The sequence below is a fragment of the Otolemur garnettii genome, unplaced genomic scaffold (assembly GCF_000181295.1).
Source record: "Otolemur garnettii isolate 467f Iridium unplaced genomic scaffold, OtoGar3 scaffold00014, whole genome shotgun sequence".
NCBI classification, from domain to species: domain Eukaryota; kingdom Metazoa; phylum Chordata; class Mammalia; order Primates; family Galagidae; genus Otolemur; species Otolemur garnettii.
This window is the reverse complement of record NW_003852409.1, coordinates 28,767,434-28,785,799: the sequence shown is the minus strand read 5'-3', so window position 1 is coordinate 28,785,799 and position 18,366 is coordinate 28,767,434. Positions and strand designations below refer to the sequence as shown.

The window sequence follows — 18,366 nt, the reverse complement described above, 5'->3', positions numbered from 1 at the left end:
GTCATTGTTGTTTGGCGGGTCTGGGCTGCATTCGAACCCGCCACCTTAGGTGTACACGGCTGGTGCCTTAGCCGGTTGAGCTATAGGCGCTGAGCCCCATTTTTTCTTTAGGTAGTAAAAATAAGGTTGCCTTTTATTCTATAATTTTCTGAATTTTCCACAGTGAGTGTGGCATTTTTAAATAGAAGAAATTAATAATAAAACTTAAAATTTTTACAATGACAAAACAGCAATACAGGCAGGCATAGTTTGTATAAGGCCTTCAGTGCCAGGTTAAGGAGTGTGTCTATGAGCTACATACAGCATGGCGATGCCACTGTGGTTTTTAAACAAAGCAATCAGGGTATCACGATGAGGTTATAGAAGCAGGAAAGGGATACTAAAGGGAGTAGGACTGGAGACAGGGAGATGAAGAGGGGGGCACTGTAGCCCAGGTACAAAAAATTGAACAAGGAAAGATGGAAAGAAAGAGCTATTGTGAGAAACATTGAAAATGAAGCACTGGTGAATTCTAGGGACTAATTCAGTGTGGATGCAGAGGGAATCAAAGATGACACAGAGTTTTGCTTAATAAGGAAAATGAGGCTGGGTGTGGTGGCTCACGCCTGTAATCATAGCACTCTGGGAGGCCGAGGCAGGTGGATTGCCTGTCACAGGTTTGAGACCAGCCTGAGCCAGAGTGAGAGAGACCTCATCTCTAAAAATAGCCAGACGTTGTGGTGGGTGTCTACAGTCCTAGCTACTGGGGAGGCTGAGGCAAGAGAATCACTTGAGCCCAAGAGTTTGAGGTTGCTGTGAGCTATGACACCAAGACACTCTACCAAGGGTGACAAAGTGAGACTCTGTCTCAAAAAAAAAAAAAGAAAGAAGGAAGGAAAGAAAATGGTGTATAATTAGGTGGCAAATGTTTTATTTGGCTCTAAGAAGGAGCTCTGGCATAAAGATGGCTCCACACATGTTGTTTTCCAATTAAGAAACTAACTTAGATATTTTCTTTACTATTGTGAGACACAGATAACAATGATCACCTCTGTCAGATTTCAAGAGGACGTAAAGAAAACAAAATAGAAACTCCTTTCCAAAGTTGCAGATTGATCATAAGTTTTGCAATGCCCAAGAGACATCCCTACTGAAGCAGCATATATACCAGGACACTGACAACTCTTCTGTTCTATCACTCAGTAGGTCACCACATACAGTTTATCACCATCTACAATGTATTACCTTACTCCTGTGAAACCTGGGGAAAGCTTTAGCTAAAAGGGAAATTTTCATCCATATACAAGAAACTGATAGGCTTTCTTACTTGATTTGGAAACACAAAGTTTGGGGGTTTGTGTTAACTGCTATTAACTGAAATAAAACTTCCTTTTTAAAAGTATCAGTATTTCCTTATGATAAGCATAAGCAATGTAACATAAAGAAATTCTTACAAAACACCCTTTGGTTAAAACAGTTACATGCAAAAAATTATCCTTAAAAATACATTTTAGCATCAGAGTTGAAAGGCTACATATTCCTAAAGTCATTAGTAGAAGCACTTTTCTATTCATTTCCTGAGGCACTAAATTGGCAGCTAACAGCACTACCACTCCCAGACAGGAAGGGGCCTGACAGCATAGGCACTATGAGGAGAATTAGCTGTTCACTGTACAGAAGAGTTCTTCTTGCCAAACTAAAGAAGAACCTGATACCAACTAGCCAGTTTTGCAGAAAATAATATACAAGAAGTAAAAGGAGGATCAGGGGAAGAGCCATGCAATAGATTTATGGCCTCACATACCTGGCATCAAGGAACCTTGATCTTAAAATCATAACTGCTTCACAAGTGCTCTGTTTGAGTTGCATCTGAATGGAACTAAATTTTCGATGGATGATGCCCACCATCCTTTCAATTTCTTTTGGGGAAATGGGACGTGTTCTACTCTGTTCTCGGAGAAGGTTCATCACATGTGTAGTGAATTCATTACATGCCTGTAATTGGGGAAAAAGAAATCACTCCTTAGGAAACCGGTATTTTATATTATCACACCCAGACATTAACTCATCTGAATTTCCACCTCATTTGCAATCACCAATGGCATTATGCAATGGGTAGGGTAAAATGAAATCTAAGACTCTTGTGAAATGGTGAAGGTAGTTAAACAGGCAGCTAGAATTCTGACACTATGAATGGCCAGACATGCAAGGGAGACATAGCATCCAATTGCCCTTCCCACCCGTGCTCATCCCATTTTCAAAATGAGGTTTTTCCACTGGAGGATTCTCCCTACCAAGCCTTATATACTATGTATAAGCAAAAATATATGTTAATTGTTGTTAACCCTACATACCCCCTTATTTTTTCTGGGCTTTTCTATTTATTCAACAAATGTTTACTAAATAACTACAAAGTTCAAACTCTACCAAGTGCCAAAAGGGACATTAGAAATGAGCAAGATGCAGACCTGGTCTTTGGTGAGGTATAACATATAAAAAAGTAATGCTCATGCAAGGCAGTCAGTGCTAAGTCTAACAGGAAGATATTAATAAGTGCTTCATAAGTTCCAAGGAGGGAGTATTCTCATCTGGAGGCTTCATGGTTTGGACTTTAAATAATGGGTAGGATCTTTGAAAGGTGAATAAAGATAGAAGTCAGGAGGAAATACAGGCACAAGGAAACCCCCAGATACATGATAGTACGTAGCAAGTTCAAAGACTACCAAGTAGGAATAGAGGGAGTATGTAGAAAAAAGGAGATTCAGGTTTGAATTAGCACATAAAGGGCCTTACGTACTAAGCCTTCCAAAGACCTAGTATAGTTTTAGCTGCAGCGCAGGCCCTTAGTGGATATAAACCTCCCCTATAAAGCAGCTCAGCTCTTCAGTGGAGGAGCACCAGGAAAATAAGGATGAAATTTGGGCCTCAAATTTTTTAGTTAATAATCCTTAGAATGCTGTCTCTTTCAGTTCACCTATACTCTTTTTGATCTATAAAACTGTGTAACTAGGTCTCACAGTGAAATCTGGTACTGCCTTGGTAAATAAAGCATTAGTCTATCCTCCTAGGAATGAAAAGAAACCATCTGCTGGCATTTTTCTTTAAAAGGCAGGATGGGAGACTCTACATCTTACTGCATGAGTGCCCCTGGTAGGACGAGCAGACAGAACAATCATTGATCAAGGCAGGACACATTTTGAAGCTATAATGTCCACTTCCCTACTGATATCCTGAACATTGCTCATATATAGCACATTATGGTTTTTCTAACTGCTCATTAGAGAACTAACCTTTCAAGTCCATTGGATATTTCACTTACTCTAAACTTACATGGAGCTTTTCTTTTTAGACTCATAGATAGTCCATAACTAAAAAAAGGTTAATTAGTTATTTTCCTAGGTTATGATATAATAAAGCATTAAGGAACTTTTTAAGGCTAAAACCAAAAGTTCTACCTTTAAGGAAGAAACCAAAATTTAAAAAAAAATTAAGATTTTTCTCTACTATACTATGGATTTAAACTATCTTACACCAAGCTGAAAATAAACAATCACATTATCAAGAAATATACATATGCTTTTTTTTCTTAAGCCTTCCCTAACGAGACGTTCATATAATCTCCAAATTATATAATTTGACAAACTCTACCCCATAGTTTTTTCATCAGTAAAACAAAGAAAACTGAAGTAAAACTGTTTCCCCAAACTGAAATTAGCAAATTCTATGGCTAGTTTCATAGAATATTAACAGATGGTCCAAAATTGCTTGGGAATTGCTGGGTTAACCAAAAATTTCAAAGGCTTTTCTTGGGAGACTCCTCAATATTTCTATCCCAATAAGTAAATTTGGCTTTAAACCTCGTATCTCTAGAGCACTTCTAAGGCATATTAAGGATGATTGTCTTGAGAAAAAGATGTGAGCTCAAGTCATTTTACTCATTTTTACTTGAAAATAATTTTGATAAATTACAATTATTCAGAGTTGGGTATTTAGCAGATATTTTCTAAAAAATTAAACAAGTTGGCCCTTCATATCAAGAACAACTTACCATAACCGGTGCCAATGGTAAAATTTGAGTTTTCAAATGAAAATCAGAATTATGGAAAACTTGCATCTACTTTTATGATCTTAACAGTATTACACTGGACTTTCTGATTACTTTAGAGCTGGTATAAATAAATATTATTATGTTGTATAATGAAATATGTCAACATATGGAAGATATGCATAATTCAGTGAACCAGTATTTTTCAATTGATAAATGCATGATGTTATAAAAGCATGTATAAATTGAAAATACATTCAAAGTGCAAACTAGACCAATGGATTTTAAAGTAACAGAGTACAAAAAGTTAAGTGATATAGTTTCGAATTTCACATCGTAACTAACATTATAAAACTATGATCTGTCAAGTTTTGGTGTAATACCAAAAAAGAATATTCACAGTTATCTGAAAAGGCTATTAATATACTTCTGTCTTTCTCAATGACATATCTGTGTGAAACTAAATGTTCTTCATACACTTGAGCCACATGACAACAGATTGACTGCAGAAGCAGATATGAGAATCAAGCCAAGTGCTAATAAGACCGGCATCAAAGAAATTCCAAAAATGAAAAAGCAGGGCAGCACCTGTGGCTCAAAGGAGTAGGGTGCCAGCCCCATATGCCAGAGGTGGCAGGTTCAAACCCAGCCCCGGCCAAAAAAAAAAAAAAAAAAGAAAAGAAAAGAAAAAGCAGTGCCATTCTTCTCACTGAATCTTAAGGTTTCTCTTGAAAATAGTGTTTTTAAAAAATTATTTTAATATAATATATAATTTATTGTTATTTATAAGTCAATTAACAAATACTTTGATTTTTTTAAGTTTTTATCTATATCTATCATTATTTTTAAGATTGTAAGTCCTAAGTATGAAAAGTTTGAGAACTGCTATAATTGGAATACAGAAGCATTTCTAACTTGCACACACAACACTGCTAATTCCTACAATCCCTCATTATGGTAACATATATTTATGATGGGCTGCACGTCTTAGTAAATAATTCAAGAGTCCTATGGGAATGATACCTGAGATACTAGCTCTCTCAGTTTTTGTCTGGCTGGATTTTAATTTCTTCAGAATGGATATTTATGGTTTCTAACAAGCAGCCAAAGGATCATGGGAGAAAAAAGGGTTAAAAACAAAAAAGTTTCTGCATCTAAAAACTCATAATTTCCTAAAACATTTGCTGAATGTCTCACGACTTATTAAGTGAAGCCATCTATGAATGCAAATGCTGATTAGCAATTTGGCAATAGCCCAACATTCACAGAATTCACATTGCTTTTCTTTAAACCAGTAGTTCATACATGATTAATTAGAACATCTCATTTATGTAGTGTGCACTTTAGCTCATTACTCTAAGTAAAATTCGTTAAGTATTTACATTTAGATAATTAAAATCTGGGTACACCCTTAAGAAAGATGCATACACTTTAGGCAAAGTGATTTTTTCCCTTTATGCCACCGAAAGTAAATTACGGCCTCATTTACAGCATCATCTTCGGTACTAGTTTCAGAATAGAGCACAGTACTGCCTCATCTTCTATTCCTCCAAAAGGTGTACATTTTTTAAAACATATAAATGCTGTAAGAATGATCTAATGATTGCAGAGTTGTTTGGAAGGGCCACTAACTATATACCAGTAATCAGGGCCTCTTATGATGTAGAATGTTCACTTCAAACATTTATTGTATCTTCTGTTAAGCTGGTAAGACTATACTATCAAAATACACATTTGAGAAATTTTTCATTGCCTTATTTTTTCTCCAAGTGGAACTTTCCGGGCAATGTCCACAATATAAATGCTGATACAACTTGGTTAACTGGAATATTTGAGAAATAAGAGTATTGATTCCTTGAATTTTCTGATTAGCATATCGGCAGAAACCTCTTTTTCATTTAATCCAGTTATTGAAAACTATGTAGGATGCATTTTTGTGTATTTTAAAACATATACTGCAGGCCAGGTGCAGTGGCTGACGCCAGTAATCCTAGCACTCTGGCATACAAGGCCGGTGGATTGCTTGAGCTCAGGAATTTGAGATCAGCCTGAGCAAAGCAAGATTCCCATCTCTACTAAAAAAAAAAAATCTAGCCAGGCACTGTGGCAGGCTCCCGTAGTCCTAGCAGAGAAAAGAGGATTGCTTGAGCCCAAGAGTTTGAGAGGTTGCTGTGAGCTATGATGCCATTGTACGTTTAACCCTAGGGTGAGTGAGATTCTTGTCTCAAAACAAAACAAAAACAAAAATGAAAAAACAAACATACATTACAGTAACACAGTTAACATAAAGCATGGAAGGTTTCATCTGATAAAAATATTTTCAATCAATTCTTGTTATGAGCCTTTTTCCTTGTCATTTGTTCATTTCTCCTTAAAAATTCAAACTAAGGTAATAATTGAAGGTTTGAAATAATATTAGAACTCTAGATAATGTTTTAATATTTTTGGCTTCACATAGAAAAAATCCATTTCAATTCAAGTGGGGGGGCAACAAGGAAGAGGGGCACAGGGCACAGCTATAAGAGGGACTCTACCTAACAAATTCAAATATTGTGATTTCGTTGTTTATACCCTCATGTTAACCTGAAATTTAAAAAAAAAATAAATAAATAAATATTTTTGGCTGCTAAAACTATCTTCTTGGTAACTGTACATATTTGCTTTATACCAAATAACTAAGGTTTTCAGTGTTTCCTTTGTTTGTGGTAGTGTTTTTTTTAGTTATAGGTTTAAGACTGAACCTCTTTCTTGTATTTAAGTTGTATGAATGTAAAGCTAAAATCAGGCAGTGGGCAAGCACTGATTTTAGAGAAAGTTTTATATTGGTTCAGTGATCAGATCTAAAAATTTAATTGTTTTTTTGTAACCATTAAAAGAAGCTAACTAAACAAAGCATAATATCCCCTATTCTAAAATCCACTTGCAACAAAACAAAAAAAAAAAAACTCTTTTAAAAGTACATGCCTCTCAAAGTTACAATGCAACCATTTTCTAGAAGCCTTTATAACCTTGTTAAGTAAGTCTATTGCTACAGAATTTGTAATTATGGAATCTTTGTTAAATCAACATATTCCTGTTGTAGGATAACAGTCACATATAAAGATTCTTAGAAGTCAACTATAGTGAATCCAACATGCCTAAGGAACAGCCACAAAGATGAAACAGCTGTTGTTCTCAGCATGCATGATTTAAGGATCTATCTCATGAGAGTTTTGTTAAGATTATATTATACAATGTGTGTTAAGTTCTTTGCACCGAGTCTGGAACATAATACTCAACGAATGGCAATTATTATTAACAAAGAAAATGGCAATTTTATGAGACTAATGTTATTCCATGTCATCATTCTGCAAGCAAATCCATACTCTGATTAGCTAATATAGTTCTGCTTTCTCCTTGCCTGAATAAATACAAACACTGCTTCCAAAGAAGTTGGAGAAAAAATTCAAATATGAAACAATTCATTTTATTGATCAAATTTATAGTCATAGATACAATTGGTAAAGAGAGCCAACAAACTTGTAACTTGGAGAGAGAAAGGGAAGAATCAAACACTCCTTCCATCTAAGGAAAAGGCCCAGCATGAAATCCAACAAGAAATAAAACTCTTCCTTTGGAGTAATGAATGACAAAGCCTTGCCTGGGGACATGAAATATGAAGTTTACATCAGGGAGTATCTTTTTGTCTATCCTGCTTAACTATGAAGAGGAAAGAGCAAAACAGAATTAAGAGTCTGCAAGTTCCACAATTTCTAATGTGGTAACATCAGCATTTTTTAACCTGATAAAAATAAAATGCCTTTACAAGCAAAGATGATTTTGCCAGCAAATCTCAGCACATAATATAGAAATCCTCAAAAAGCACAGGATATGCCTTTGCAAAGGTTTGAATTTTGTACCTATTCTCCATTGCCCCAACAATTCTCTGCAATCTGTAAGTCCTCTAGTAGCCAACCAAATGGCTGGTACCTGATTGGTCTTGAGCACATTCAGAGTGCTTTGCCTGACTTGGGGTGAATTCAAATGACATCTGTGAATTCAGAAAGTAGGTTCTTAGACGCTTGGGAAGGGTTGGGACCCTTGCAACACTTTTGCCTTCAGCAAAAATGTATTTCAATATAATTATAGTAGATAGCTTTCAACATGTCATCTCTATTATAGCAGCTGTAAATTATGAAGTGAATTGCCTGTGTACAAGCATTTCTTCCGGTACAAGCAAAGTGGGAGAGCTACATAGAACATGATATATCTTTTCCTTTTTAACTGAGAAAAAAATGTCAAAGTCCAATTTCATTTGCAAAAACTAATATGCCCTTTTCCTTCTTGTTGAGAGGTAGAGGAACCAAGCAAAACTTACTCAATTGTAAGCCTTCAAAATTCTTAAAAACAAGGCTTCTTAGAACCATTGGCTTAATGAAGTCCCTGAGAATTCATCTTATTCTCATAAATAGTAGACCTTCGAGCATAAGAACATTTTTCCATGGTACAGTAAAGGCATTTGTTCAAAACTTGTAGCTAATCAACAAGAAGATGGAGAAGCAAGCAGGTTTGTCTCTCAGCTAAAGAGGGGGACAATGTATTCATGATGAAGTATTTATAAGACAGATTGCTGCAAGCTCTGGAAAATTATCATATTTCTGCTGGGTTTCAGAATTAACAAGAAAATAGTTTTTTTTTTTTTCCTTTTGGGTGGTAGCAATATTCAAGGTTCTTAAATATTAAATATACTCTAATATAAATCCGATGCCTAATATTTCAAATGTATTTATAAGTGAATTTAGATGGTTATCATCAAGAATCATTAAATCTAAGCCTATGTAATAGAGACATATGATTGAAGAACATTTTCTGGGGGAAAAAGACAAAATTTTAAAGACAATACCATAGTTAAAACACACATATAAATGAGCCCTGAAGCTTGGATTTAAATTTGTTCGAACTGTAGCTCTTGTCTGTTTGCTTAGCTTTGTAAATGTGACTGTGCTTATAAGGTACTTTAATTTACTGCAGTGATGGTGTTTGTTAATTTTATGGCAATCTAAATCTAAACAGGCTTCAGATATATTTTCATTATAGCTTCACTGCAAAACACAGAAGAGTGAATAACTCTAAAATTCCAATGTGGCTTATTTCTTTTAGTGAAAGACTCAAAACAATTTTCTAATGAAGCCTCTGCCTTAACATTAACATTTATGTTTTTCCTATTTACTAATAAGTTTTTTATCTCTTGGAGTATCCATCTTCACTTTTAGGAGAAAAAATTAAAATTTATGCAAAGTGATTAAAATAGTTGTTTTTCATCTGCACTAGTCCCATTTCAAATGTAATCCAACATGGGCCAATCAGAATAAAACAGAATGTACCTGAATTATTTTCCAATTCGGCATGAGTAGCTAGCTGCACAATTCAATGAAAAAGGAAGATACACTGTCAGAAACTGACTTCAATGTCTGATTCTAAAACTAACTAGATATGTGACACTGGACAGATCACTTAACTATCCTCTCTGAGTCTCATTTTCTCATCTGTAAAATGGAAATTACAATAGCATCTATTTTAGAAATTCACCTCACTTAGTTCTGTTTGGGAATGTCCAACCTGCACCCAGCAGGCCACATGCAGATTACCTGAGGACTGTTTTGCTTATCTTTGGTGTCAGATATCACAGAAAAGTAAGCACAGACCTTTTCTTTTGCATATATTCATCAGCTTTCATTAGTGTTTGTGTATTTAATGTGTGGCTCAAGATAACTCTTATTCTTCCAATGTGCATCAGAAAAGGCTGAACTCAAAGCAAAGGAATCCCCGAAAGGTCTGTACCCTAAAGAATTGAAAGGAAAAGTTGACTGTGTCATGTCAAAACTTACTAATCCTAATAGTTTAGGAGAACTATAGACAGAAGAGCTATAAAAGCAAGCCCTTAAATACAACTTGAGAGAACTAAATGCGGCTATAGCATTTCTAAAACAATTCAGAACCAACCGGAGAAAATTTGTAAATTAAAATTCTGCAGACTCAGCCAAACAATCATACCCCATCTATTTGTCCATAGTGCATAGATTTTCTATATCTGTAGTTTTCCACCTGAAAGTGTTAAAAATGAGAAAGGAAATAATATTTAAATGGTTATTCAGCTACTGATTATATCCAAAAATGATTTATGATCATATTTTTAAAGTTAATTAAAAAGCCAATTTGATATTTCATAAAAAAAATTTAAAGAGACTAATTTATATAGACTATATATGTACATGTACATTTTAAAGCCAAAACAAAACCAAAAAAACTCAAAATGAAACAAAACTACCCCTGATGATTGGATTGTGTTATGTTGCCTAAAATCTCGTGGGAATTTTTTAGGGCATTTCTAAAACTGGGGTTTAGCACCTTGCCACTGACCAGTGCGAGCTTCCTTCAATTTCCAATAGGGCTTTATGGAGGCAGTGAGGTGGCAGGTATAAAGAAATACGACAGGAGATAGCAAGACATCACCTAAATCCCTTGACCAAAAAGTGAGGCCATTTGGACTCTAATATTATACATCATTCCATGCATGGTGACTGGTGGTATTTACCTAGTCGGTATACATAGTTGTTTAGCATAAAGTTATATAATTAGGATTATATTACAAATTAGAACCATTTTCTACTGTTTATGCTTAGGGCAACCTTTTCAATCATGACTTTATTTTGTTTACTTTCAATTATTGATATGTCAAATCAGAAAGCAGGATTTTTTTTTTCATTTTTTTATCACAAGGTAATTTTTCCAAAACTATTTGTACATTTTCTACCAAAAGTTCTTCATACAAATGATAGAGTTTCAGATCCCACAAAGTTCTATTCAGAAAATAGAAAGCATCTTATACTATTAATTTATACCACATTTTTACATAAAACTACATACAGTTTTCTACCCTTCCTCAAATCACATTCACCTCTGGGATAGAATTCAGCTTTTGTTTAATACCATCATATCCAGAAAATTAGAAAAGGCAATGGGGAAAAAAAAACCATATACAACTGAAACTGTACAGGGAATTTAGGGAAAAAAAATCAGTATTGAAACTGATCAGGGATTAGAGGGGAGGAAGAGATGGGAGAGGAGAGGATGAATATCACAGAGGCTCTTTAGGGCAGTGGAAATACCCTGTATGATCTGGAAGTAGCAGATACATGTCCTTATACATTTATCCAAACCCACAGAATACACAACACCATGAGTGAACCCTAATGTAAACTATGGATTTGGGGTGATAATGGTGTGTCAATAGGAGGTTCAATCCCTCTGGTGGGGGATGCTGACAACGAGGGAGGCTACGTATGTGTGAGGACATAAGGTGTATGAGGTATCTCTGTATCTACCTCTCAAATTTGCTGTGAACCTAAAACTCTAAAAAAATAGAATCTTTAAAAAAATAACCACAAAAGACACACCAGGACCTCTACTTAACACCGAAGTGTATGGACTTTAAGAAGCATTTGCCTAAATGGTGAAATACTTGCAGGTGAAATTACATGATATGTAAGACTGGCTTTAAAGTACACCACCAAAAAGGGGGCAGGGACAGACAAAATAAGATTGTCAAAATGTTGATAATTTTCTAACTGGGAGATGGATATCTAGGGGGTTCTTTGTTTTAGGTTCAATCCTATGAAATTACCATATTCAACTGTTATTTGACCTCAAAACTTGTCAATTTCATAGTATTCAATCTAACACTATTCTCTTTTTATGTTTGCATACATGTAATAGTTTCCATAATAATGGGTTTTTTAATTACTTTCCAAATGAGAAATTTTATCAAATGAGAATTCCTCAAATAGCAGGAATGTGTGTGTGTATGTGTATGTATATATACACATATATATATATAAAATGAACCACCAACATTTTACTTTATTACACTGAATCTAAGACTCACGTATTTTTGCCAACATTTTAACAACTCTGAAGTTTAAAAGTTTTTTGTAATTACTAGCATGTTATACTTAAAATGGTAGTGTCAATTTTTTCTTGTATAGTTAAAATGGTAGTATCAATTTTTGCCAACATTTTAACATCTCTGAAGTTTTAAAGTTTGTTGTAATTACTAGCATGTTATAGTTAAAATGGTAGTGTTGATTTTTTCTTGGTGGTACACAAAATAATGATACAGCTTAAAATCTAAGATGTCTTAGAATGAATGAAATATGGGCAATATTATTGCTTAAAATAGGATTTTAAACCCATATTTCTCTTTCTAATCAGGAATTTAGCAAACAATACCTAGTATTCCCTGTCCTGGGGTACCCATGACTATCCAGGGAGGTCTCATCCTCAGAGAGACATGCTGGAACCTACTAACTATGTGGTATTCACTATAATCTGGCACAATCCATAAGAATTTATTCCTAGGAAGATTCTGGTAAAAGCTCACTATGCAATGCTTCCCTTCAAAAGTTGTTAAAGCTTATAAACTAGGCCAGCGCATAAATGTTAATTATGCAGATCTTTGAAGAGAACCAAGTGGTGAGGTTAGAGAGGAAGAATGGATGCAGGTTGGTAGTAAGGGCATGTGAATGTGAGGAAATAAAACTAAAACATACAGATGGGATAAAATAGGTGTAGCTTCACTTCCTAAATCTCAAAGGGTTTTCTTGTCATCAATCTAACAATTCACTTGGACTTTTGCATTGACCTTATTTATTTTGTTCTTTGTATTAACACCAACGCCTCACAGCCCTCAGGATTGGTTAGTATAACAGAAAAGCAAGAAAGAATTTGTGCAGAACTATGAGAGTGGCGGCTGCTGACCTGTTCATATTTCTCCAGTTCTGTGTGATAGATTTGTCTGATCTGGGTCAATTTGGCTCTGTAATCTGAGTGTTCAATAGAGTTATCTGAAGAACCTCCAGAGGCTGCTGCGGCTGCAGCTGCTGCCGCCGATCCCCCACCTTTCTCAGGACCTGAAACCCCTTCTGCCAAAAGCATATTGTCCAGTCTCATTAGCTGGGGATCGGGAGGGTCCTCCTCCTGGGCTCCTCTGATGCTGAGACCTTCAAGGAAAAACACACACACACAGAGAAAAAGTGAGAAACAGAGGACAAACAGTGTGAGTATTTTGTTTATTTGCAAAAATGATCAAACAACATCAGTGCACTGTAATTCATGCTGAGAACTTCATTGTTCACACTTGATCAATAAGCTTAAGTATGAAAATTATTTAAGATAATATTTATGTGCATTATACAATTTCTAACATCTCTCTCCCACATACAATTTACCCAAGATTAGATCCTTAGAAAAAGGTAACCCTATCCCCCAAATAAGTTAACATTAAAATTTTTTTAAAAAAAGAAAAAAGGTAATCCTAGCTTCTTGGAATCTTCTAATCATCCAAGCCTAAAGGCAAAACATGGGAAGGGGTAAAAAATTAGATGTTTCGAGAAAATAATTACAGGGATATAAAACCAATTCATGAAGAGATGGTTATTCTGTTTCTCTTAACAGAGAAACAAATTAAAATTCCCACAAAATAATTCATAAGCTATAACCAAAACTGGAAAATAAATAGGATTAGATGAGCTTCTCCATCACGTAATTTCAGAAAAGAAATATATACATTATGAGGTAATCGGCTATATTTAAATATATATTGTTAAATGAATATTGTTAAGCATGTGGCAATACAATGCTGGGCATAGTAGTATCAATTTAATTTTGCTTTTAAATCAAGAACTTCTCAAGTGATGCTCAGTCAGCAACCTCTTCTGAGTACTATAGATCACAGCTGACAATTCATAGGTTTAATCAGGTCACACAGGCTTTCTGCCAAGATGTTTTCAACAACACAGAAGACGAAGTTTTAAAATAATTACCACAGTATAAAAAGCACTGGAGTCATGACAGCTCAAAATCAGCATTTTCATTAACGTGTAACATAATCTAAAATATCCCAAACCAATTAACCTCTGTAAATCTGCTTAAAAGCAGGTTCCCCACACAATTCACAAGCTTCTTGGGGGAAAGAGGTAAAGGAAGTTGGCATCTTGCATGTTTGCATTTGGATTCTGCCTTTTGCATCTGTGCCTGTTGTTGTTTAAGGACAGTGGTGCACACTCTGTCTAGTGTAACTTACATGATAGTAACATCTATGAGCTACCAAGTATGCAACTGATCACCAGCTCTGTGATTTTATATGCTAACCTGAAACTACCATCAATTCTTTTAAGAACAGATTTCATTTCTAGATGCCCGAATTATACCCACAGCATGGCAGAGTTCTTGGCTGTCTTAACTCAAACACAGTTTAATTTCCTCTCCCAAAACACTTTAAACTTGAAAGTAAAACACTGTCACTTTCATTTAAAAATACACTTCAGAATAATTTCAACCAGATAACAAAAAACTAACATACCATAATTTAAAATTATATCTGTTGCCTGTTCAAAGGCAAATAAATAAGGTTTGACGATTATATACTAAGATACATTCATTTACAGAAATTGATAATTCTCTTATAAGATAAAATCTGTATTAACACATTGTTGATAATTAAAGATAGTAAACCTATCTGCTAATTCTTCTAGAACTAAAAGGAAATGCCTAGAAGAACTTTTCTAGAGCTACCACATATTGGTTAAGTTGGTATTTTTAATTTAACATCTTTGGATTTTCCTCCCTTTTGATTCACCTTGTTAAATATTAAAATCTCACAGCCTGGACATGCTTGTGGTTCACATACCAAGTTTTTGTGCCCTGGGCATGCAGGGAGGGCTTACAAAGCAATCTCTTATCTTGCTCTTTGGATTCTGTTTTGCTTTATATTATATGCTTGAGGGTTCCTCAAATTTCTCCCTTTTTAAACTCAGTTTCTGCATGGTTGTTGTTTCTTTTTTATATTTACATAGATATTGGTGTTTCTCCTGGAAATGTGTGTGGGGGGGTATTTTTGGATTTGTTTGTGTGTGTGGCTTTTTGTTTTGTTTTGTTTTTTGGAGTCAGGGCCTCACTGTTTTGCCAGGGCTAGAGTGCAGGGGCCTCATCAGAGAACTGTAATCTTAAACTCCTGGGTTCAAGCGAACCTCCTCCCCCAGCCTCCATAGTAGGTGAGAGTAAAGGTATATAACCACCATGCCTGGATTAATTTTTTTTAATTGTTTTGTAGAAACAGGGGTCTTGTTATGGTGTTCAGGCTGATCTTGAACTCCTGACCTCAAGTGATCCTCGCACCTCCGCCTCTCAAAGTTTTAGAATCATAGGCATAAGCCACTGAGCCCCACCTGGAAATATGCTTTCAGTCTACCTTCAAGGTTCCTCCAGGTTTCTAATTTTCCCCTATACTTAAACATGCTGATCTTTTCCCTATGTACATGTGATGAGGTTCTTTAATAGTAGATCAACTTCTATAGTCAAAATCAGGGGTCCTCAAACTAAACAGGGGGCCAGTTCACTGTCCCTCAGACCATTGGAGGGCTGGGATGAGTCAGCTGCTAAGCAGGACAGGCAGTGGCAGCAAAAACACCCGGTGGGCCTGATAAATTGTCCTAGATGGGCCGCATGTGGCCCACAGGCCGTAGTTTGAGGACACCTGGTCAAAATGATTATACTTCCCTGCACAAGTGTGGCAAATAAGAGAAGATTATCAATGACTAATACACAAAGAAATGAATCTTAAAGGAAAGAGAAAGAAATTCATCAGGAAGAAATGCAAAAGACATAAACTAGCCGTCTAGGACACTTTTATACATACCTTATATGTATATAAATCATCACCATCATACTAATAGGAAGCAACTACAAGCTTAATAGCAGCAGACACAAATAGAAATAATCATAAGTATGTATTTTAAGCAACTATAACATTTTCCTCTTGTAATAAACTATCTTACTTCCAAAATTCTAAGTATATCAACACTTAAGGGTTTGCTTCATGAAGAGGAAAAAATGTCCTACTGCAATCCTTCTGTGTTTACTTTATAAATTATATGCATCAAATCTTGTCAGAGAAACCATTGCCTGACAAAAACTTCGTACTCCTTTGGATGAAAAGTACTAGAGCACTTTGCAATTAGACAATATGAAAAAGACTATTTGTCAATAATGAAATCATTTTTATAACTACAGTTTGAGAAGTGAAACAAATTTTTTCCCTATTAAGCCAAGGAATGATTATAGGATCTCTAAATAGTAATACTTGGTTTCCAAATTATCATCAACTTGAACATTTCTATCTACTTTCTTACTTTAATTCAAATTACTTTATTTCTTTTTTTTTTTTTTGGCCGGGACTGGGTTTGAACCTGCCACCTCCGGCATACGGGGCCAGTGCCCTACCCTTTTGAGCCACTGGCGCTGCCCAAAGTTATTTTATTTCTTATCCTACCTAGCTATGCACTCACTATTACTTAGTTTACTAACCTTCCAAAGTCACACATTGGCTTTTAATTATAACACCTACTCTTTATGGGCACCCATAAACATTATAATGTGCCTAAATTTGCAAGAGCCAGAAAGAATTGAACTGAGTGGTTATCGAAAGATCCTGATACCTTCAAATTGAAGCTTGGTAAAATGATCATTTAAAAATTGGTTATTCTTGTTTTTAATACAAAATGTATTTATAGTGGAGCGTATAGAGAGGCTTACAAAGTTTTACATATAGGCTCTTTTGGTCATCACAGCATTATAAAGTTTTTTAAAAGCCCTATTTTGCAATCTACTTATAATTGCAACATTTATTTCAGTATCCCTAAGCTTTAGACAAATCATACAAACACAGTAAAACATTGTTTAACAATGAACTTGGCTTTGTTATAAGCCCACAGTTTTTGCATATCTTTCAGCAAATCCTAATTAGCTGTCTTTCAACATGCTGTGCACCTGCCCCACAGATAATGGGAGAGAGCATCTGCATAGACGACTGCATTTGGAGGGCAATAAATAAATTACGGGTCAAAATTATTACAAAGCTTTCTCCAAATAAATGCATACCCTCTACAATTCTAAGCTGCAGATGTGAAAAGTACCTAAAGCCCACTCAAATGGTATGATTACAGGGCTGTTTGAGTTTAATAATCTGACTGTAATTCAGGCATTTTCAACAGCTCATTAAAGGTTCATTAATATATAGGCAAGCTTTTGAATTATAAATAAGAAGATTAGAAATCTGCACTGGATGGATTGTACAGTAACACAACGAAGGCTTGACCTGAGAGAATGAGGTGCAAATGCAAGGCACTAACTAAGCTTCGTGGCTCCCTCATCTCAAGGATCAAGCTTACCGGACCATGACTAACCTCTGTTCATCCAGGACTAAAGAGTGGCTTCAGACTATTGCTATTTCAATTCAAATATGTTCTACATGTGGTCATGAATGAGACATAACTAAGATCTGGCCTTAGATTATTTCCATAATAAGGCAAGACACACAAAATCCATGTTAACGATAAATAAAGGTTATCATCAAATAATTACTATTTTGTAAAAAGTACATTATTCAGACTTGCTGAGAAACAAAAAGCTATTATGGAAACTTGAGTTGTTTGATTTTTTTTCCCCTTTTTTCTCCTAATGAGAATATCATAAATTGAGGCACCAAATTATTCATAAGCATAGGCATATAAAATCTCTATAGTTTTCTCTCACAGACTTGTTTTTTGATTCACTTATCACACCACATTCTTAGTTCAGAGTTTTAGCAGACTGTCACATAAAACAAGGACAGATCAGATTATTTTCAGCAGGCCCTGAATTCTTGACTGCTTTGAAACAAGTTGCCATTCTATATTTTCAATTATTTTTACAATTTTCCATAGAATTTCCTTTGTGTCTGTTATGAAAGTAATAAGTGGGACTATAGTCCAAAGTTAAAAAGCTAATTAATGAAAATACCAAGTTGATTTTCTTGCTTTCTTCATTTAAAAATCAAATCAGCTACAGTTTAAGAAACATAACCCAAATTATAAAGAAGGGAGATAAGGACAGATGCATTGCCACTTTTCTCCCCAAGCATAAAAAAGGCAAAATAATTTTCTACCCAAAATCCTTAATAAGCAGCAGCTAAAGTAAGTAGAGGACCGAGAAATTAAATGAAGGTCACAAGCTCCATTATTATAAGATCTCATTTGAAACAATTACCTTTTGGTTGTGAAAACTGGGATATAATTTAGAATCAAAGTGGAGAAAGACACTGAAAAACCCTCAAGGTACCACTGTGCACCTTTGCAAACTTCTGTTAACAAAAGTGGAAGGTGGAAGGTTGGGGTTCCCAGATAAACAGTGGGCGGACTAGACAAACTTCAGAAGCCAGGCACAAGTCCTGGCTTGGAAGAGAGACATTTTAGTAAGCTATGACTGAG

General features: G+C 35.2%; 1 protein-coding gene across 4 annotated transcripts in view; it reads right to left on the bottom strand.

The window, feature by feature from the left end:
- PBX3 (PBX homeobox 3) overlaps positions 1 to 18,366 on the bottom strand; it is a 225,401-nt gene that overhangs the window by 39,024 nt on the left and 168,011 nt on the right. For all 4 annotated transcript variants that reach the window (XM_003785308.2, XM_023510597.1, XM_012802459.1 and 1 more), the window contains exons 3-4: positions 12,821 to 13,062; positions 1,784 to 1,974 (exon numbers count right to left, since the gene is read on the bottom strand). In XM_003785308.2, the coding sequence (XP_003785356.1) occupies positions 1,784 to 1,974; positions 12,821 to 13,062 (433 nt within the window). The remainder of the gene's footprint in view (positions 1 to 1,783; positions 1,975 to 12,820; positions 13,063 to 18,366) is intronic.